Here is a 23,621-nt window from a genome sequence, read left to right as displayed (position 1 = left end):
GAGGGATACAGATCCTTGGAAAATAGATGACAGGTTTAGATAGAGGACCTGGATCGGTGCAGGCTTGGAGGGCCGAAGGGCCTGTTCCTGTGCTGTAATTTTCTTTGTTCTTTGATTCAGTGATGACAACACTGCTGGATGCCAAGGTGTGGTGGTTAGATTGTCTCTTATTTGTGATAGTCATAGCCTGGCAGTTGCGTGGTGCGAATGCTCCTTGCCGCTTGTCAGCCCAAGCCTAGATAATGTCCAGATTTTGTTACATTTGAACGTGGCCGGCTTCTGAGGAATCGCGAATGGAACTGAACATTATGCAATCATCGGTGAACATCCCCAATTCTGAGCTAATGATGGAGGCAAGGTCATTGATGAAGCAGCTGAAGATGGTTGGGCCTAGGACACTACTCTGAGCAACTCTTGCAGAGATATCCTGGAGCTGAGATGACTGACTTCCAACAACAATGACCATCTTCCTATGTGTCAGGTATGATTCCAACCACCAGTGAGAGAAATGCAGTTAATGTTTTGAGTCCAAATATTCTTCCGTTCAAAGAATAGTCATGTTGAACTCAAAACATTAAATATTGAGGGATGTAGATAGTTTAAATGAGCAGGCAAAAAATTGAAAGCTGGAATACAATGAAGGTAAATATAAACTTGTCCACTTTGGTAAACAGAACAAAAAAAAAGTGTTAGTTAGATGGAGAGAAATTGCACAGCAGAGGGATCTGGGTACTGGTACAATAATCAAAAAATGTTAGCAATAAGACACAGCAAGTGATTAGGAAGTCAACTGGAATGTTGTAACTTGTTGCAAAAAAATATAAAAGTTGACATAAGCTTATTTGTGATCAATTATTAACAGAGCGACCGTTTGCCCACTTCCATGAAGCAGATTTCCATGTCTTACCAGGAAAGAAATTGCTGTCTCAATTAATTTTTGCTAAGTATAAGTCTCCAACTCTCAGAGTTGATAATTCTCAGAGTTGGCAAGTACCAAGAAACATATCAACTTGGAATTCTGTGAAGGAGACACACATTAGTATTTTGGAAAGTTCCTGATTCCAGAGCCCACTTCCATTAAGGAAGTCCCTGCCCAATATATTTCCTTTACAAGACAATACACAGGTGCAAGATGGGGTTTGTTTCATCACCTCCAATGCCATGCGCCAGGCAACAATGGAAGCAGGCAAAAGACAATACTGTCAGGCTGAAATATCCACTTCCATTTACTCAGACTTCAGTCCATCAATATCAAGCTCTCAACTTTCTCAGCTCCATCCACCCTACAATTCCTCCAATACCCTTCAAATCTCCCCTGCCCCATCAGTATCCCCATTACCCTCTCCATGACGCCTCATAACCCATCCATCCTCCATACCCATCCCAGTACCTATTATGTAAAAACCAATGAGCCAGGTATGGCAAGTCTTTGAAATGATCCAGAAACATTAAGCAAAGGCTTTGGAAAGATCCTTTCTAAAACAAAATGGTTCAATTTACAATCTCAGTCTGTCAATCAAACATCATAGCATCAATGTCAGAAGGCTTCATCCATTTCAGGTATCTTAATGCCATATAAGTAAAATTGGCAGTGAAAAATCTGTTCAAAGAAACATGAAGTTTTTAAGGATGTACATTGATCTTAAAGCAATTAACCAATTTCTTGAAGGGGTCCCATAATTATTTCACTTTCTAACCCATATTTAAACCTCAAAGGGTCACACTGACAAAATATCTCGACTTGAATGAGACAATTTTCTTTCATTTTCAGTGAGCTCTGCAACATCTGTAACATCAAATGTGATCTAATTCTGATTAATGGTGCATAAAGCACCTTTGTGTCAGAGATTTGGGCATCCAAATTAGTCATTCAAATGCTAGATATTGTTGTCCCTCATTGGCCTTCCATGTCTTACCAGGAAAGAAATTTCTGTCTCAAATGATTTTTGCTAAGTATCAATCTCCAGCTCTCAGAGTTGATCCTCCACTAATCACTTTTCTCTCTCATCCCACGGCTTTTACCTGGCTGGGGAGTCTACTGAATGCCTCTGGTAATCGTTATGTCTGTTGCCATCTGTTAATTCTAAATGAAGTTGAATAAAAGATTTTGATAAGGTAGATAGAGAGAAACTATTTCCTGTGATGGAGGAATCCAGAACTTGAGATTACAGCCTTAAAATTACAGCTGGGTCATCAGGAAGCACTTCTTCGCAAAATGGGTTGTGAAAATCTAGAACTCTCTTCACAAAAAGGTGTTTAGGTCAATTAAAATGTTCAAAACTGAGACTGATAGATCTTTGTCAGATAATAACACTAAACGATACAGAATTATGAAGGGAAAATGCAATTAAGATGCTGAGTAGACATGATATAACCAAATGGCAGAACAAGCTTGAATGGCCTACTCCTGTTCCTGTCAAGTGACTTTATTCCTGCCTTTTCCTTCTCTCACTGCACCTCATTTGTGGAGTTCATAGATAATTTACATATTGTGCTAGATAATTTATTCAAGATTACCTGGTACACATAAGCGTCAACCTTACTTCAACATACTTCATAGAATGATACTAAACAGGACCAGGTATTCAGACTATCATGTGTGCACTTGCTCTTGAAACAGGTATCCAGTTAGCACCATTCCCTTATGCTTTTTCCATGGTGATGTACCTGTATCCCTTCAAGCAGTTAGTACTTCTCATAAGTGAGAATCAATCTGCTTCCACCACTCTTTCTAGCAGTGAAATGTAGATCATAGCAACTTGCCGTATAAAAAAGTTTATCATTGTGTCTCTGCTTCCTTTTTATTGCCCAGTCTAGAAAATAATTACCTAGTTTCTTCAGTCTCTCCATGTATTCAAAACTTGAGTATTTCTGACATGTAATGAAGTGCTGTATAAATGTTGTTTCATTGTATCAAGTGTTCAAGTATCACGAAGAAGACACTTTTAACAATATTTCCTTTCTTTTGAGACTAAGGGTCCACTTTCCACGTCAAAAGACAAACAGACACTCCAGAAGTCAGATGGAAACGTGCACTTTACCATTTTGCCTCCCTCAGAATTAGTGCAAACTGTTAACAAGGCACCTTATGAAACTGGTTGCAAGAAGCAGAAGCATAAACAAGCATAACCGAACAGAAGGGAATTACTGTTTTTTGAATTTCTGCTTTTTGTTGATTTATGATATTCTCTTGCCCTATCAATGATAATTGGCAATTTTTATTAGGTCAGAATATTGTGATGTGTAATTTTAAAGAGGTGCCTGCTGGCGTGCTTATTTAATGAACAACTCCCAGGCACACTCAGTAGCCAAATGTCACAGAAAAGTTTCAAAATATTTAATTGACCAACTGTCATCCCACAGGTGTAGGGCAACAGATTTTGGCAAACCACCTCATAAAGTACTCCACAATGGAAGTGGTGGGGGGAGGGGGGACAATATTACATGGAGAGAAAGAGTGGGATGGGAATGAAAACAATGATTTGGTTGTTGTATGGTGGTATAGGGAATATGTGATGCTATAGGATGGGGATTTCAATAAGTACTATTGGAATGAAGACATTAACTGCTCTGCACATGTTTTGTGGGTGCGTGCCAGTATTTATTTCTAAAAAGCACACTGAACAGCCAAACAAGCATAGCACATGATGAAAAAAAACTAGCTAATGTCTATGCTAGGGGATTACAGTAATCAAATGTACACTTACCAATGAGCCAATTCAACTTACCACTAGGGGGTGCTTTAGGTCGTGGGGGTACACTTTTCTTTGGGGGCAGTGCTGGTGTATCTTGTTTACTTTGAAAAGGGTCATCGGTGAATCCATGCCCTCCAAACTGTCCCGAGCCAGAAGTAGCAAAAGGATCTGGATTTGAGGGCTGTAGATACAGTGCAGAGAACACATGGTCAATCCTTCTGTACCTTCCAGGGTCTAATTCATTTCTCAAAATTCAAGCACAATGCTGAATGCCCCCCTCCCCATAGCAAAGATGGGGAAAGAGTAATAAGTAGAACTCAGCTTGTAAGGCAACAGTGATACACCTCCACAAGCTTCTGGAAGAAACCAAAGTTTAATAATCCGCAATGTACCACTGCACTATAGCTGGGAGCAGGGGTGGAATATGAAGGGAATACAAGGAGAGGGGTGAGAGAAGAGAAGAAGCAGGGAGATCTTTCCTTTCTCAGGCACTGGACTGAATAATTTCTTATTCTTGATGACTTCAACTTAATTCATCATGTTCTCTCTCCTCGATTTCACTGCACTCTTATCCTCATGCTAAACTCTCCCTCCAGTTAAACATCCCAAACAAAATGAATGATCAAGCCTTGACTTTGCCATCTTGTGCTCATGCTAGTCCCATTATATCAATCATAGACAACAGAATATCTGATCACTTTCTTGAACTATTATTGATCAAATCCCCTGCCTTCACACACCATACCTTACTCTAAATCCATCCCTGGGAAAAAGCAATCCTCAGTTTACTTACAATTTCTAGCTTTTGGCCTTTTGTTCACCATAATATTTCTGCCATTATCATCCCTGGTACAGCAGTCATCTCCACTCCCCTAAATTCACAGGGCACAGGAACAAAAACAGAATTTGCTAGATAAGCTCAGCAGGTCTGGCAGCATCTGTGAAGAAAAATCAGGGTTAACATTTCAGGTCTGGTGCCCCTTCCTCAGGACTGACAGGAGTTACGAAAACGTCAGTTTATATGCTGAAGGTAGGGTGGGGGGAGGGGGTAAGAAGTAAATGATAGGTGCGGGTAGAGACCAATGAGAGAGAAGAAGAGTAGGACAGACAAAGTAGTGATAACAATCTGGCTAAGAGGGTGAGTAGCTGTTAATGGGGATTGTTGGTGACTAATGTGTGGAATGGCAGACATTTTCCCACCTACCATCAGTTCTGAGGAAGGTTCACCAGACCTGAAATGTTAACTCTGATTTTTATTCACAGATGCTGTCAGACCAGCTGAGCTTTTCCAGCAACTTCTGTTTTTGTTCCTGATTTACAGCATCTGCAGTTTTTGTTCAAGGGGCACAGATTTAAAAGGAAATGATGGACAAATAGTCCATCAGGCTGGACCTCTTAAAACACTGTCGGATTTTGTGCTTTCATTTCATAAAACAGCCCACTGTTCCAGGAACATTTTGGAAGGCAAAACAAACTTTTTTTTTGTAACTCATTTTCTTAAATAACTCTCTCTGCTGCCCTTCCGACCTCACCTCAAAACCTGTGGACTACTTGACACAATCCAACCAGCTGTTATCATGTCTGCTCCATCTCCTAGACCACCTGGCCATCTTCCTTTAATGTATACCATCTAATGAGATATACAGGGGCCTGAAGACTGAAAAAGATGGGGCCTAAAAGGGGAACTGAGGTGGGGCAGAGATTGAAGAGTCAATATGGTATACTTTTGCTTTTCAAAATGCAAGTATGTCCTTCCTTAAATACAAGAGCAAGTCTGCACACTGTGTCCCACGTGCTGATCACCAAAACCTTGAACAACTGTAACAATTCTTGTACCACAACACTGCTGTTTGTCTTTCTCATTGTTTGCTGCCTCCATGCTGTCTGTGTAATTTGTTCAAGTGCTTTGCATGCAAGTTCTTTTAAACAACAATATTTATGACTCTTAAGAAATATTCTGCTTGTTTATTCCTAAAACCAAAGTGTTTAACCTCTCACTTCTTCACATTATACTTAATCTGCCAACTTGTTGCCGACTCACTTAACATGTTTATGTCTCTTTGCAGCACTTTGTGCCCTCTTTGGAAAGCACACAGAACCAAGTGGATTAACACAAGTGACAATCAGAAACTTCTCTATTATGAGGAGATTCTTCAGGTGCCAATGGCAGAAAAGCTGAGACCTTTCACAGACCAAAATAACAAGGCAACGATAGACCTCATTCCTACTTCTCACATGTACCTTTCCAAAATAAGCAAATTCTATAAAATTGACTTGTCAGCCTTTAAATGGCCTAAATGAGCTCATCTAACCAATAAAGGTATTTCTCCAGAGCAGTATGCACCAACATCAGTCAATATTCACAGAAACCAGACGAACGTAAACCACGGGCTCTGTTAAATAAGGGTTCTCCTTTGGCAATTCACTCACAATCTACCCAAAACAAATCATTTCACTTGAGATACTTATCCACTCATGATATTTAACTTGGGAGTAAATAATCTTACAAAGTTTCAAATTCACCTTATCTATTTCTATAAAGACATAACTGGGGTTACTATTTGTACAGATTCACATGGTTACAATGCAAACTTTTATGAAGATTAAAATTCTGTGATTCAATAAAATCACTCAATGAATTCTGGTCAATGCTGAAGCTGCTTTGATATTGGGTTTTAGTTGCTGATCTTGTGGTATGGGTCTTGCAAAGTCTGTAGTTACACAGAAATAAACAAATCAGATTTTCCTAAATATTGGCCAGACACCTTCATTTTTCGCTGGGTCCTGCAATGACACTAATTCCCTGTATGTGACATTGTAATTCAAGGGAGGAATAAGATAAAGGTGGAAATTGGCTTATGAATACAATTGCAGAAAGGTTTCTCAAGAGAGAAATAAACAGTGTGTGCTCAAATCACTCAGCTCCTCTCAACTAGCACCAATTCCCTCAATACCAACCATTATCTTTTATGCAAGATGATCAACATGCCATATGCTCATATCTACCATGCATAACACTACACATTAAAGTGAAATCCTGCATATGCAAGCACCTCCTGTCTACATCCCTGTTTATAATTGAGACAACCTATGTAAACATATAAACTAGTAATTTTCCAATGTAAATAGTAATCTGTTGGTATGTAATGTAGGTTCTAGCGACTTGGTCACAGTGTGATTGAAATCCCAATTCCTCCAACTTTGAGTGGTTTGTTTTAACCCATTTAGTCTTCAAGTTTTATTTTCAGCATCTTATCAATTTGATAACATATTTTAAATATATTTCTCATACTTTCATTGTCTTGCTTCTCTTAGTTTGATTTAGGCAGGCAGTCTTTAGAGCCCCACTCCAGTTCCCTTGGTCTAACCATAGACCTTCAGAACCCAAACCACACATACCAAAACCAGACTGAACCCCTCCGCTAACAAATAAATACATGCTGTAATACAAGTCTCAGGCCTCCAGGGAAAAACTACATATCTTCTAAAGCACTTACTTTATCCAAATTCAGACACAGACATACCATACATTTATAAGGTACAGCGAGTGTTCAAACACATACCTGCAATACAAGACATCCGTAATAATAGGAAACACATCTAAACCTAAAATCCTGATAACTGCAAATTAAACAGAAACAGGAGGTTTCTGATAAATATCAGGTTTATAATTCAGTATAGAGCCAGGCTGAATATAGAAAGCAGAAAAAAGATTTTTTGAACAGTGAAAGGGTATTCCAAGGCTGGTATGTTTAGAGTGCAAAAAGGAATTAGTGTGGAGGATCTAAATAAGCATTGTACATCTGCTGTTAGCAAACAGTACATTGCAAATGTCACAATCAAGAGATAGTTACGATACTGAACAGGATAAAATAAGCAAAGACATGGTACATAAAAGGTTGATAGCATTTAAAATCAAAAAGTCTGAATTGGACCCATACTAGTTTCTGAAGAAAGATTTTTAAAATTTATTCTTGGGACATGAGCATCACTGGCAAGTCCCACACTTATTTCCTATCTCTAAATGGTGGTAGTGAACTGCCTTCTTGAATTGCTGCAGTTCTAGAGGCCAGGTACACACAGAGTGATTTTTTTCCCCTCTGGTAGTTTAATGTGGCACAGTGGTTAGCACTGATGCCTCAAAAGGCCAGGGAGCCGGGTTCGATTCCAGCCTTGGGTGATTGTCTGTGTGGAGTTTCATCATTCTCCTCGTGTCTGCGTCAGTTTCCTCCCACAGTCCAAAGATGTGCAGATTAGGTGGACTGCAGTGGTTCAAGGTGGCAGCACATCACCACCTTCCCCAGGGCAGTTACAGGTGATTCACTAAATGCTGGCTTAACCAGTGATGCCGACATCCTGTGAATAACTTAAAAAAAAAGTCAAAGGTTGTCCATGGGACGAGAAGGACAAAGAGGATAACTTAACTCTGTCAGTCACATGGGTACAATTTAAGACTTACAAAGCCTAATTGGATGAATTCAAATATGGAATTTGGGGAAAAAGGAAGAGTATGGGTGAAACAAACTACAAGGCGATGTTGTTTCGATTATAGGCAGGCATCAATGCAACAAATATTCAACACAGCTGAAGAGTTAAAAAAAAAACTTCCATGTACAGTTGTAATTAGCAACAGATTCTAATCAGAAACACACACTAATAAATAGCAGATGTTTGTAACACCAAGACCAATAAATTAAACAAGACACCTCAGACAACCACATCAAGCACAAAACAAATGTTATTGTCAAGTAAAAGCATTGACGCATGGTACACATAGCACATTAACTTCAGACAAATAATACAGATCCTACTAGCTTAACTAGGCCAACCACAGCAAAACATTTGTTAGAACAGCATGGTTGATGCAAACATTCCTCAGATCACTGCATGTCTCCTCAAAGCCACTTTACCAGGTACAATGATCAAATGAGAAACTTGATAGCAATACTCTCAACCTGTTTGGACAAGTGTTGCTGTAACATCACTTGGAATTAATATATACAATGTGCAACAGTACTGTTCACTAGACTGGGATTAAACCTATACCTACCCTTTTATCACTGGCCTACTGTGCCTACAGGATGCACTACGGTAACTCACCAATGATGATCAAACAGCAACACTTTTCTTGGTAACCTTTACCAACAAAAAGGTTTAGTAGTAGAGATGCCATGGGAGCATTGCTAAGTCACATACTGACTTGGACATTCAATACTCTCTCTTCATTAGCAATGAGTCAATATCATGAGAATTGAGCACCATCACAAGGTGTTGTTCAAAACGTAGGAGCCACAGCATAACACTGTCCATTACAGGCCATCATGACTACATAATGTCAGCAGTTGAAAAATAGTCGAGTTCAGGATTACCGTTAGAACTGGTTACAGTGTAGGGAGTTTTATCTGGTTTATGCTATGCTAAATGAATTGACACAGGGTCACAAACTCAGAAGAACACAAAATAATTCATTCCAATAATGCATTCTGGGTTTATGATACAAAACTTGCAAAGTCCCCAAATCAGCAGAGTTTTTGCTTTGAGGACCCCAGTAAATGAAAAGGTGTTCACTAATTAATTTTTCTACATCAACCAGAAAAGGCCAATTTTACTGCATTAAACGTGTACAACAAAAATAATGTTAGAAATTAGATATTCCAAAAGACTACGATCACCCTTACCAATCAGAGGTTAATCTGTAGAGTCTTTGAGATGTTAAAATTTCACTAGTCATGGAGATGGTGCTATGGTACATAGTGGGGCACCAATATCCGGTGCTGTGGTAGTGGAGCCACAACTTTCAAACCACTTGATACCTCAGGCATCCTTAGTTGTGCTATCACAATGAGAGTCATATACCCGAACCATGACAGTCAGTTAGCGTTGAGGTAATACTGTACATCTCCACCTTGGAACTGGCTCAGTGAAGCAGAATTAAATCACAGAATAAGACCTGTGCCTTGGAACGGGAAGGAGGCAGTTTTAATTAAAAAAGTCCAACTGTAAGTTTAAATTTTGGCAGCCAAGTTGCACGTGGAATGTGTGTTAAATGCAGAACAGAAAAAAAAAGTCAATGCCTACACAGCATGGTTTGGTAAAAGAAGCAGACTAGATGATGGGTTATTCTGTGTTAAAATTATATGTTAGATAGATATATTTACTTAGAATGTGAAAGCCCCCAAGATTTAAAGAAATATAGTTTGCAGTATTTATAATCTAGAGCTGCAATTCTTTACAACAGCATGTGGTTTAAACTTAAACAGTGCATATGGAAATAGGCACAAAAAATTCTTTATTCTTCTTTATATTTATTAGCTTAGAGTCATACAGCATAGAAAAAGGCCCTTCAGTCCACCATGTCCATGTCGATCAACAAATATCAAACTACACTAATCCCATTTACCTACACTTGCTCCTACTATGCCCTTGCATTTTAAGTGTTCATCCAGATGCTACTTAAATATTACAAGAATACCAGCCTCCACCACTCAGGTAACATGTTCCACAGTTCCACCAACCTCAGAATGAAAAAACTGTTCCTCAGATCCCCTCTAAAACACTTATTCCTTCTCTTAAACTGAGGCCCCCTGGGTCTTAGACATTTTTGCTATGGGGAAAAGATTCTCATGATCAACCTGTCTATGCATGTTACAATTTTGCATACTACTGTGAGATTCTTTCCTCAACCTTCTATGCTCCAGGGAAAACAAACCAAGCGTATCCAGTCTCTCCTCATAACTGAGATACCCCATTCCAGGCAACATGCTGGTGAATCTCTTCGGCAGTCTCTCCAGTACAATCGCATCCTTCCAACAGTGTGATGACCAGAAATGCACACAGTATTCCATCTGTGGCCTCACCAGTGTTGTAATACAAGTTCCTTGCTTCTATATTCTACACCCTAGGTAATGAAGGCAAGCATCCCACATGCCTTCTTCACCAGCCTGTTAACCTGTGTTGATACCTTCAGGGATCTATAGACTTGTGCACCAAGGTCCTTTTGTTCCTCAGAACTCGCTAGGAACCTACCAAGCATTGTGTATCTCCTTCCTTTATTAGAGCTTTCAAAATGCATCACCGTACACTTATCAAAATTAAATTCCATCTGCCATTACTTTGCCCAATTTACCAGCTGATCAATATCAGATGGTAGCCTGAGACCATCCTCCTAACATCAACAGCATGTCATCTGAAAACTTAGTAATTATACCCTAATTGCTAATGTATGTAACAAACAGCAAGGATCCTGCACCAATCCCTATGGTATGCTGCTGGTCACAGCCTTCCATTCACAAAAAAAACCCCGAACATCACTCTTTGCCTCCTACTTGCAAGACAATTTTGGATCCAGTCTGCCAAATTGCCTTGGATTCCACTAGCTCTTACCTTTTGGATGAGCCTTTCACATGTGAACTTATCAAAAGCCTTGTCCATGCAAACCACATAAAATGTTCTACCGTCATCAATATACTTAGCTACTTTTTCAAAAAAACCAATGAAATTAGTCAGATCTAATCAGGATCACCCTTCAACAAATCTACACTGATTATCCCTGCCTTTCCACGTGTTGATTAACCCTATCCTTCAGAATTGTTTCCAATAATTTTTCCGCCACTGACATCAGACTGGCTGGTCTTTAATTACCTGGCCTGTCCCTGCTATCTTTCTTGTACAAAGGAATTACATTAGCTATCCTCCAGTTATCTGGAACTTCACATGTGGCCAGCAAAGTATTAAATATCTCCACCAGGTCCCCAGCAATCTCCTCCCTTACCTCCCATAGCAGCCGGGAATACATCCCATCAGGCCCTGAGGATTTGTGCATCTTCGTGCCGGCTAAAACATCTAATATCTCTTCCTTATTAATTTTAACATGCTCTAGAACCTCACCATTCCAAATGAAATCTCTAGCTCCATTGTCTTTTGCATTTATGAAGACAATTTCATTTAAGACCTCACCCATGTCCACTGGTTCCACACACAGTTTATCCCTTTGGTCTCTAAAAGGCTCGCCTCTTTCCAAGGTAATCCTCTTACTCTTAATATACTTATAAAATGCCTTGGAGTTGTCCTTAATCCAAGGATATTTCATGACCTCTCTTTGCCCTCTTATTTGCTTTTTAAAGCATACCCCTATACTTCTTAAGGGCCTTGTTTGTTTTTAATGGTCTGTACCTAACATATGCTTCCTTCTTTTTGTTTATCAAACTTTTGATATCCCTTGACATCCAGGGTTCTCCAGAGATGAACACTCTGACCCTGAACTCTCACTATATTACTCCCACTTTCCAAGTGTAGATTTACCCCCCAGTCTATGTTTGCCAGATCCTGTGTAATGATATTGAAATTGACCTTCCTCCAATTTAGACACAATTTCTGCACAATCTTTATCCCCTTCCATAATGATTTGAAACTTACAGGGCTATGGTCACTATCCTCAAAACATTCACCCACTCATACTTCAAACACTTGACTGGCTTCATTCCTTAGGATTAAGAATAGCACTGCACCATCTTTGGTCGGGCTATCTATACATTGGCACAAAAAGTTCTCTTGGGTGCTTTTTATAAATTCCACCCCTTCTAATCCTTTCATATGAAAAGCATTCCCAGCTAATGTTAGCAAAGTTAAAATCCCCTTCTACTATTACTCCCCATAAATCCCCATTACTCTCACACCTTTGTGATTTGCCTACATATCTACTCCTCTATCTCCCTCTGACTGTTGGGAGGCCTGTCAAGCCCAGTAAAGTAATCATCCTATTTTTATTTCTAAGCTCTATCCAGATATAAGGGGTTCCCTTTATCAATAATGGAATGCCCTCATCTAGGATTAAAATTATTTATTTAGCTTCAAATTTTTAAAAACAAACATCTGCTCAGTAGTTGTTAACATAGTAATTCCTTCAATTACATTGATTATCTGTTAATTTCATATTAAATTTCAAAATCACTAGTTACAGTAACATTGAAAAATGTAAATCCTTCGGTGGTAATTTTTTGTACATAATTATTACATCTTTGGGAATATGCTTAAATGGACGTAAAAATTCACACCATTGTTTGAAAAATGAATTTGCCTGGTGGCCTGGCTGATATTCATCCCTCAATTAACACCGCTAACGAGAGCTGGAGAGATTGTGCATGTGTAAATTTGATTCCACGTGTACCAGTGGCTGCATTTTCAAATTATCTGTTACACATGAAGTGTTCTGAGGTGTCTAGTATTTTGGTGGAGGTCTGCTGAAACAAAAGGAACTGGCAATAAACAGAAGAATAACGAAGCCTCTCAGCTGTAGGACTGTATGGTGATAACAGCAATGCGTGAACAGAATGGAACGGAATTGCAGCATAGCATGAGTATGATAGATAGCACAATGGAGTGGGAGAGATGTGCGAAAACCAATAGGAAATCCTGCTTTATGCTATATGCTGGGCACGTCTATGATGTGACAATCTCACCTAATTTTAAACTTTCATTAATGCTGGGAACTTGCACCACCCAATGCTCACACATATGACTATTAATATCGGGACTTGTATTTAACTTTCCAATTACCAACTTTAAAATTGAAGACACTGCTTTCAGAACTCCATCTACCCCTGCTGAATTGAAAACCAGTCACACTTTTCACACACGTAAGATGTGTTTCTCAAAGTCTTTTTTTCCATACTGCTCAGTGCAGTAAATCATTAGATATGGACAAACAAAGAGAAGAGATATCTTCAGGGACAATTTAATCAGCTTACCTTAGGCAAGATTGGCCTTGGTTAAGATGCTACCACAGGGAATTATATCAATCACATATTCAAATAAAAACACACACCATGAGAACAAAAGCGAGAGAGAGAGAGAGAGAGAGAGAGAGAGAGAGAGAAGCCAGGAAATTATAAATTGGCCAGCGTAAAATCTGTTGCGAGGAAGTTACTGGAATCTATAATGAAGGACAGAGTGACTGAACTCAAAGAAAAATGTAACTGATTAGAGAGAGCCAACATTGATTTGTAATGGTTAGGTCTTATCTATTGAACATTTTCATTTTTTGAGGAAATGCTGATTCTATGGACTTCCAGCAGGCAATCAATAATACAAATAAAAGTTACCTAACATTAAAGCTCATACATTTAACTGGTTTAGGAGTTGTTTAAAAGACAGAAATGGGGATAATGGGCATATAGTTGCGTTGTATGGAAATATGATGTCCCACTTGATCTCTGCTGCTGTCTCAACTATTCACTATAAGCATGAATTAATTACTTAGATAACACAACTTTTCTAAATCTACCAATGACACCTTGAATTGGCAGCACAGTACGTAATCCAGACAATAGCTTAAAACTACAATGTGATGGGTTAAGCGAATGGACAAACTGCACTAGATGGATTTGAATGCTGGTAATTGTGTGGTTACTTATTCTGAACCAAAGAAGTATCATTTTAAATCCTAGATCAATAGATTTTTGCTAGTCAAAGATATTCAGATCTATGATATCAAGTGGGTGCAAACAGTTAGGATGCATAGCAGCCATGACTGCACTGAATTGCAGCAGAACAGGCTCAAGGGCTGAATGGCCAACTCCTCTACCCATTTTAGTTATACTAGGTTTTCAATAAGAAAATAAGAACGTGCATTCATATTGCAGAACTTGGTAGTCTGGGTGTACTGGTACATGAATCACAAAAGATTTGTACGTAGACACAGTAATTGATGAGGAAAGAAAATGGAGGACTTTGATGATTATTTGAATAGAAATAGGATGCAAAAGTATGAAGAAAAACTAGGAGATTGGCACTAGGTAATGACACTTGTTCGAAGAGATGGTTGAGGTATAATGGGGTGAATGACCTCCTGTGCCACAACAGTTCTGTGATTCTGGAACATTGATGGTTATTGTAAGGGAATGGAATACAAATGTTGGGAAGTTTTGGCGAAGCTGAACACAGGACTGGCGAGGCCACATTTGGAGTCCTGTGTACAGTTTTGGTTACTTTATTGGAAAACCACTGCATTCATTATACACATTAATTGCATTCAGGAGAGATAGTGGTAGTGTCACTGGACTAGTGATCCAAAGGTCCAGGTTCCGAGGAAATAGATTCAAATCCGACCATGGTAGCTACTAGAATTCAAATTCAAATTAATAAATGATTTTTTTCTTTATTCATTGACAGAATGAGGGCATCACTGGCTAGATCAGTATTTATTGCCCATCCCTAATTGCCTAGAGGGCTGTTAAGAGTCAACCATATTGCTGTGTGTCTGGAGTCACATGTAGGCCAGACCAGGTAAAGGATGACAGTTTCCTTCCCTAAAGGACATTAGTGAACCAGATGCGTTTTTCCACCAATCGACAACGGATTCATTGTCATCACTAGATTCTTAATTCCAGATATTTATTGAATTCAAATTCCACCATCTGCCATGGTGGGATTCAAGCTCAGGTCTCCAGAAAGTTATCTGGGTCGCTGGATTAACAGTCCAGCGATAATACCACTAGGCCATCGTCACCCCCCTGTTAAATCTGGAATCAAAAAGTAGTCAATGGCAATGGTAACCATGAAACTATCACTTATTGTACAAAAAATCAATCTGGTTCACTACTGTCCTTTAGAGATGGAAATGTGCCATCCTTAGATGGTTTGGCCTACTGGTGATTTCAGATTCACAGTAATATGGTTGACTCTTAACTGCCCTCAAATGTGCTCTAGCAAGGCACTCAACTCAAGGACAACTAGGCACCACCAATAAATTCTGGCCTTATCAGTGCTGTCCACATCTTATGCAAAAGAATAAATTAAACATGGTTCAGAGAAGGTTCACTCCACTCATTCCTTGGATGAAGGACTTATCATACGAAAGAGAGGGACACAAGAACTGAAAGAACAGAGATTTTAGACAGAGATGAAAGAATTATTTTTCATCTCAGAAAGTCAATAGTCTGTGGAATTCTCTTCACTAGAAAGCAGTGGAGGTAGATTCACTGAATTTATTCAAAGCACACTTGGCTATGTTATTGATATACAAGGCTTATGAGGGGAGACAGGAACTCGATCCTTGCATGAATAACAATTTTCAAGGAGGAGAACAGCAGATAACACCTTATAATGTTAAATTTCCATTGATCAGTAGTAGTTTGCCACTTGTATCTTTATATGATTATGATTTACATGTCCAGTTCAGGCTGCTGGAGATCTGGTGTACTTCACTAGGACTAAGGTTTGCATTTTATTCAAACATGCAATTCTGAATGAAAATAGGAAAAACCCACTTTTCCTGTTTATCGACATGATCTGCATGATTACAGTACTATTTCCCTGTGACAAGCATGGTGAGTCCTGCAGGTATATTTAAAATGTCAGCAGCTATATTTTATTTCTTCTTTGTAGTAAGTGCCAAGAATAAGCTGCTAAGCTTTTGAAATAAACACCATCGCACAAGTTGCTTTGAAAATACTTGCTGTACAGCTATTCAGAATCAGAAGAGGAGTAACATTTGCCCTTAACCAATTTGCTCAGATTAAAGGAATACTTATTGTGCACTTACCTTAAAGGGAAAAATCATCTGGAATTTGGCTAACATGACATTTACCCCCTCCTCCCTTAAGGTCTCATGCTGCTATGGGGTCTCCCACTGAATTGCTATAAGGCACACATACATAATTATCTTGACTCAAAAGGGGATTAAACTTTGCAACACAAATCGCAACATTCACGGACCTAAACTGAGCCTTCTCCTGGAAACCATGTGAGCTTTTCTTAAAATACTTCAAAGCATTTATAGGAACCAGGGCTTTAAAATAAAGGTTTCTTGAGCACAACTTCAAAAATTCTAAAGTAGGCATGTATTCAAATATTTTCTATAAATTCCATTTCTCACAGTGCTAATCGGTTTAAATGAATAGACCATACAGTTATTTTAAGTTTAAAGAAAAGGCACAGAAATGATACTGCAACAGTGAAGTACCCAACAACTGAACAAAATGATTGTAAATGGACTGAAATGTAAACAGTGTAAAAATCAAAAATATGTTCTTGGGAATTCAGTGTGAGGGTGAAGAAGGTGGCGTTGCTTTTTACCTCCAACACTTGAGGTGCATATACGCCTTAAGCAATTAAATATTTAAATTTTCCCCAATGTTTTACTGCTTAGTACTTAGTAATGCAATGGAAGCAATGGTGTAGTAGTATTCCAGAGTAATCCAGTGATAATCCAGAGATCCAGGTAATATTCTGGGGACCACCCTGACAGATGGTAGAATTGATTTCAATTAATGAAAATTAAAATCTGTAATTAAAAGTCTAATGATTGTCATAAAAATCCACCTTAGGGAAGGAAATCTACCATCCTTCACTTGGTTTCACTTACATGTGTCTCCAGAACCACAGCAATGTGGCTGACTTTTTACTATCTTCTGGGCAACTATGGAAGGGCAATAAATGCTGGCCCAGCCAGCAATGCCAACATCCCATGAATAAATACAAAAAGATGTGCAGGTAAGCTGGAAGAAATAGAAAGTAGATATAAATAAACTAGGCCAAGAAATGGAAGGGCAGGCTAAGAGTCTGAATTGCAGTGTGGACAGTGAAACCACATTTAGAAATGTAAACACGGATGTCTCCATTGTTAATCTCTCCTGTTCAGAGTCACTGACAATACCGACAGTTAGTGATACAGTGACACATAAGGGAGGGGAAGAAGTATTCGCAATTTGTTCCAGGTCTCAAACACAAGTTATAGACAAGTACAAGTTCTGAACAGAGTTGATTGATGTGGCTTGATAGGGCTTTAAACTAAATACTGGGACAGGCAAGGGGTTCAGTTGCATGGGTAATTATAAAATCAAATGCTTAGAAAACTTAAAGGCTTTGTATCTGAATGCACAAAGCATTTGGAGTAAAATTAATGAGTTAACAGCAAAAACAGAGATAAACGGGCATGATTTGGGATGATTACCGAGACATGGTTGCAGAGAGAACAAATTTGGGATTTGAATATGAAAGGGTACTCAGTGTTTCAGAATCTTAGACAGGAAGGAAAAGGAGGTGGTGTAGCTTTGTTAGTAGAGGAAGAGATCAGTGTCATAGTGAGAAATGATATTAGCGCTGGAGATCAAGATGTGAATCAGTCTGGGTAGAGATCAAGATGTGAGTCAGTCTGGGTAGAGATAAGAAACAGCAAGGGAAAGAAGTCCTCGATGGGAGTATCTATAGGTCCCCAAAAATTAGTCCTGCAATGGGGCACAGTATAAACTAGGAAATGTTGAGGCCTTGTAAGAAAGTGAAGAAATAACAGGACTCAAAGATTACTAGCTCTGGATTATTATCCAAGCCACATGCAAATTGGCATACTAGGGAGGTGAACATATGGCTGTAGAGGCAAGATGGGAAAGAGTTCCCATCTCAGAAGATGTTGACACTAGAACAATAACATTAAGGAACTGCATCACCGGGAGGAGTTCCTCTGAACGGTGTTGAGACGAGAAGCTTAAGGATAAATAGAGTGGTCATAAAGGCTTTAAAATAGTGAATGGGTGCTAAGAAAAAGGTGAAGGCACATGTGTAAGTGGTGGTATAAACGGTTCAAAAACAAAGAAAAGGGTAGACAGTATAGTGACAGTCAGAAATTACATTTTAAGCACTATAGCTCAAAGGAAAAACTAAAATGGAAAAGTAATCCCAGAAAATTAAACTAGAAGAACTACATGAGTGATATGCAAGTGAAACTTTACAACTGAAAGACATGTTTGAGTGCATGATTGAAAAAAGTGTTCTTTATACAAAGGTTCTGACATAAGGCAGGATTCTGTAGCAACATATACCAGACCCAACAGCAGGCAAGCCGTCCAGATTTAGTCATGAACTAGCTTAGTTCACAACCTAATGACATATAAACATTTACCTTGTAGCATTCAACATTGAATGTGAAAAGATGGAATGCCAATTAAGATTCTGCATTTAGGTAATGCTATTTCAACACGATGGGACAGAGACATTCACAGGGATAACCAAATATATTAATGGTAAAACAACAGATGATCAATGGAAGGTATTCAAAACAGAAAGCCATGGTTGATTAAAAAAGTAAAAGACAACATAATAATAAAAGAAAAAGCAAAACACAGCACAGAGCCTGGCAAACATCTGCAATGCAATCACTTACTTCCTTTATGGAACCCTGGGAAGAAAATTTTCTGGTCCAGAGAGTTGTTGTATTGCAACTATGAATACACTTCAAATATATTTCATTGACTGTAAAGCACTTTGGGATGTTACATGGTTGTAAAAGGTGCTACATGGAAGCATAAAATTATAATGAAATAATGATAAAATGTGTAAGTGATTAAAACTGCAGAAATTGACTTCCATGTTGACTAAAGTGAGGCCATGTACTTTGGACCAAAACAGAACAGGTCAGAGTACTTTCTAAATGGTAAAAAGCTAGAAACAGTGATGTCCCAAAAGACGTGGGAGCCCACACGAACAAGTCATTAAAATGTCCTGAATAATGAAAACATTAGTAGAATACAGCCTTTACAGCTAGAACACAAGCATAAAAGAGGTAGACGATATGACAAGCAATACAAATCCTCGTTAGACCATATCTGCAGTACTTTGAGCAGTTCTGTATACTATGTCTCGTTGGATATATTGGCTTTGGAGAGACTGCACTGCAGATTTATCTGAACTCCAAGGATTAAATTAAAAAGAGGGATTATACAAAAAGGGTATATTCCCTGAAATTTTCAAGTTGAGGCATTTGTTTTAAGTGTCCAAGATATTAAGGACAATAGATAAGGTATTGAGACAAATGTCATGATAATGACAAAATATTGACAATAAATCTGCAAATTCCATCACCTTCTTTTAATACCTGGAACTTTCATGGACTGAAATGGCTTTAGAAGGAATAAACCACTGATTTAAAATAGCCAATGTAATCAGCAGGCCCCCACAATTTAGCAATAAACAAAACGATCTGACTGAAATTATTATTTTTATCAAAATACATTGAAACCAGTCTAACCAGTCAGGTGTGAAAAAAATCATTTCCTATTTTGATTTACGTCAGTAAGTCCCACATATCAGAGATGAAAGACATCTACAACTATTCAGCTCTGAGACAATTAACTTAGACATTGAGATGCACAAACTAGCTTGTATTTCTGGAAGCTGATTTTATCAGAGTAAGATTCTGTGACTGCAGAAGCAAAGAAAGCTCTTTTCTCGCTGATTCTTGAAGGACAAAGCAGCTGGCAGACAACACAGTGGAGTGAAACACTGCATATCGAGAACTTAAAGAAATCTTCAATATTTGCTATTGCTAAGGGCACAATCATTGAATTACTATCATGTGGAAGCAGGTCATTCGGCCCATCGAGTCTACACTGACCCTCCGAAGAGCATCCCGCCTGGTCCCACCCCTCTACCCTCGCATTTCCCATCGATAGTCCACCTCGCCTGCACATCCCTAGACACTATGGGCAATTTAGCATTGCCAATCCACCTAACGTGCACATTTTTGGACTATAGAGGGAAACCAGAGCACCTGGAGGAAATCTATGCAGACATGGGGAGAATGTGCAAACTCTACACAGACAATTGCCCAAGGGTGGAATCGAACCCGGTTCCCTGGTGCTGTGAGGCAGCAGTGCTAACCATTGAGCCGCAGTGTCACCCAAGTCATCAACTAAACTTCAGGTTAATATGTTTATTTGTTTAGGATACCCAGAGGATGTCAAACTGTACATTCCTTAAATCTTCCTTTTATATGGGAATCTATCCCTTTTTAACTTTGTACCTTTGTATGTATGCTTTGTACCTCTGTATGTATGTCCTTATTACTTTAAAGTTAGCAGATAATAAATTCGCTCTTTCCTTTATATAAGAAAACCTTGCACTTGACTCCTTCATCCACCATGCATTGGTTGACTACATCTTTAGTCACAAGAGGTAGAGCCTCAAACTAAAAGAATGATAAAATATTTTAACCATCAACTGAGGAGCTTGAAAAGGGGTGAGCCAATTCAGCTCCCCTGATCTGAAGACTGGATTCAGGAGAAAAATTAGGAAACATTTCTACATCGAGTGATGGCAAAGCTTTGGAAGTCTCCTCTATAAACAATGAATACTGATATGAGATGAAATGTTAATTTTTACTAACAATTAATTTGACACGAATCTTAGATTGACAGATTTTTCTTAACCGAAAACATATTACAGGGAACAGTGCAAAGATGGAGTTAAATTGCAGATCAGTCTCAATTTCATTAACCAGTGGAATAGGTTTGAGGGACTAAAGATCTACCATGCTCTTATAACAGTAGTTATAAAAGAAGGTGCTTACGCAAGTGGCGACAGGTGGTGACTTATTGCTAACTTATGACAAAGAAAGTTCAAAACAAAAAATATTTTTAAAATTTGAAATCAGCTTTAAATTTTTATATTTAAGCAAGTGCATCGGAATCAAACATACTTCCAAATTAACAATTGGAAAATATGAATGAGAGTCTTTGTAGCCTACAAGGAGGCCATTTAAGCCTGTTGTGGCCATCCTAAAGTACTGCCCATTTTGCCACATCTCTCATTTCATTTTTTTCAAATTTTTCTTGACTTCCCTTTTTAAAGCTATTGTGGATTCTGCTTTCACCACTATTTGCGGTCAGGCAATTCATGATCTAACAACTCTTTATGCAAAAAAAAAATCCACAATGTCTTCCTTTGCTTCTTGTTTCTGATTTTATAATTCCATTCCTTTCTCTGACTCCACAATATTCCCTCCCAGGACTCAACTTTCAGTACAAGCTGCTGTAATATCATTTTTTATACTTCTGCCCCTTATTCACACCCATTTTTCACTCGCTGCCTCTCCTCCATCCATTTTCTCCGCCTCTCCTTCACCCCATTCTCACCCCTCCTCGCCTCTCCTTCACCCTATTCTCCACCCCTCCAAGCCTGCCCCCATTTTCCACCCCTCCATGCCACTCCTTCACCCCATTCTCCACTGCTCCCTGTCTCCCCTGCATGCAGTTCTCCACGCTCTCATTGTTTCTCTTTCACCCCCATTCTACACCCCTCAATGTCTCTCCTTCATTGCATTCTCCATCCCTCCAACCCATTCACCATATCCGGACACTAAATACCTATTCCACCTTCTTATTTTCTAACACCATCATTATGGGCTCCTCCTTTCAAGACAATATGGTTCCTTCTTGCCCTCAACTTTTATCCTATTAAACCGGCTATTTGCTGGGTTACATTCTTGAACTACCATGATCCTACTACTAACTACATCTTCTTCTTTCTGGGGGCCCTTTCTACCATGGCGCCCTTGTTTATTCCTCAATCACTCTTCCTTCCTGTTCTTCCTCAGCACATTCTGTACAAATTCAGCAAACACACCAAATTGATGGTTTCTGCACCATTTCCCAAAGCTCACAAAACTCTACACGAAACAGTGTTGCATGCACACCTTCCAACTTATATTCATTCCCATAGTTCACCTTTTCCATATTGGGAGATCTAGTAGCAGATTGGCTGATTGCTGTTGAACTTTGACATTCTGTTTCTCAAGGCTAATCCTGCTGTGTGTTCCATCACTTTAACATCCCATCACTTAAATTCCAGCCTTTCTTTCAGGATTGCCTATATTATTCAATATAACCCAAACACCAGGAATTGTCTCTCATAAATCACCTCAGTATTTTGCAGCTATTTATTCTTAAGCATGACTACAGAAACTTCAGACTTCAGCTCTTTTCTAGATTTTTCTGCATATCTCCCCCATCCAACTTTAATTTAATTGTCAGTAAACTTGGAGGGGTTTTCTGGCCTCTTCACCTTCCTGATGTTTGCATTTCATCTCAGCAGCTTTCTACCTTTTGTTAAAAAGCCTACTCACAGACTGTCAGACCTCAACTATTTTATTACCTGTTATACTCCCCTTCTCTTTGTTTCGCATTAAAGTGTTGCTGCCCTTCTGGTTTCATGTCTGGAAATAGACCTTCAGTCAAGGCCTTTGGCCTGTCATTTCCCTATTTAGATGCTGACTTTACATTAACTATCATTGATGATTCACTCAAAACAAAAGGCAAACAAGAGGGACAAACCATTGCAACATACCCACGTTATCACTACCGCACTCTAAAAGGTGAAAGTCATCCTGACTATCCGTGGAGAACATGAGGAATGGTCAACTGCTTCAAGTGCAAATGACTTTAATCGGTAAGTTCTTATACTGAGATTTAAGCCATAAATTACCTTGGACATCTGGGTGAAGTCTGCAAAACCTCCACTCCCAAAGGCACTACTTCCAAAAGGGTCCAATGTTCCAAATGGATCTGTAAACATTTACAATAAACTAGTTACAAATTATGACAGCAATACTAAATATCTTCATTTGAATTTAATCCCCAAAGTGTAAATCTTTTTCCAAGTGAATGGCTTTAAACAAAGATAACTTTAACATCAGTCTGGATTTTCTAAACAGTTCTTCAAATCATATGCAGGGCCATAAAGCTAAATACTTCATGTTTGTACTGTGCTCCACAAAAATGTATCAAAGTGTATTAAATCTTACCATTGAGTACATAAAACCAGTATAAACACAAGATAACAATGATAAAATCTCAACTGTTAGAATTTAGTACTTTGACCCACTACTCTATATTTGTGAAGGAGTTGACATCATTAATTTTGGTGACAGTAAAAAACCTCCCACAAACTACCTCAGTGACTCTAAATACAGAATCGCATTTCTACTGGTAATTAAAACCTATTCCCCAACACTATAATATCCCCCACCCCCAGAAATACTAAACGGGACTCAGAGAAACTTCCTTGTGCTCTCATACGGCTAGAAAATTCACCATTTTAGTTTTCAAAATTGAACTTCTCATTCAGGCTCGGCAATTGCAAAACAAGAATATAAAC

At 38.8% G+C, this 23,621-nt stretch overlaps 1 protein-coding gene across 1 annotated transcript in view; it reads right to left on the bottom strand.

The window, feature by feature from the left end:
• eps15l1a (epidermal growth factor receptor pathway substrate 15-like 1a) overlaps positions 1–23,621 on the bottom strand; it is a 228,909-nt gene that overhangs the window by 80,980 nt on the left and 124,308 nt on the right. The window contains exons 21-22 of the mRNA XM_048613886.1: positions 22,950–23,029; positions 3,729–3,876 (exon numbers count right to left, since the gene is read on the bottom strand). Of these exons, the coding sequence (XP_048469843.1) occupies positions 3,729–3,876; positions 22,950–23,029 (228 nt within the window). The remainder of the gene's footprint in view (positions 1–3,728; positions 3,877–22,949; positions 23,030–23,621) is intronic.

Source organism: Rhincodon typus, chromosome 29 (genome assembly GCF_021869965.1).
Source record: "Rhincodon typus isolate 14 chromosome 29, sRhiTyp1.1, whole genome shotgun sequence".
Lineage (NCBI taxonomy): Eukaryota > Metazoa > Chordata > Chondrichthyes > Orectolobiformes > Rhincodontidae > Rhincodon > Rhincodon typus.
The sequence above is the reverse complement of the archived record's forward strand: the minus strand, read 5'-3'. Positions and strand labels throughout refer to the sequence as shown.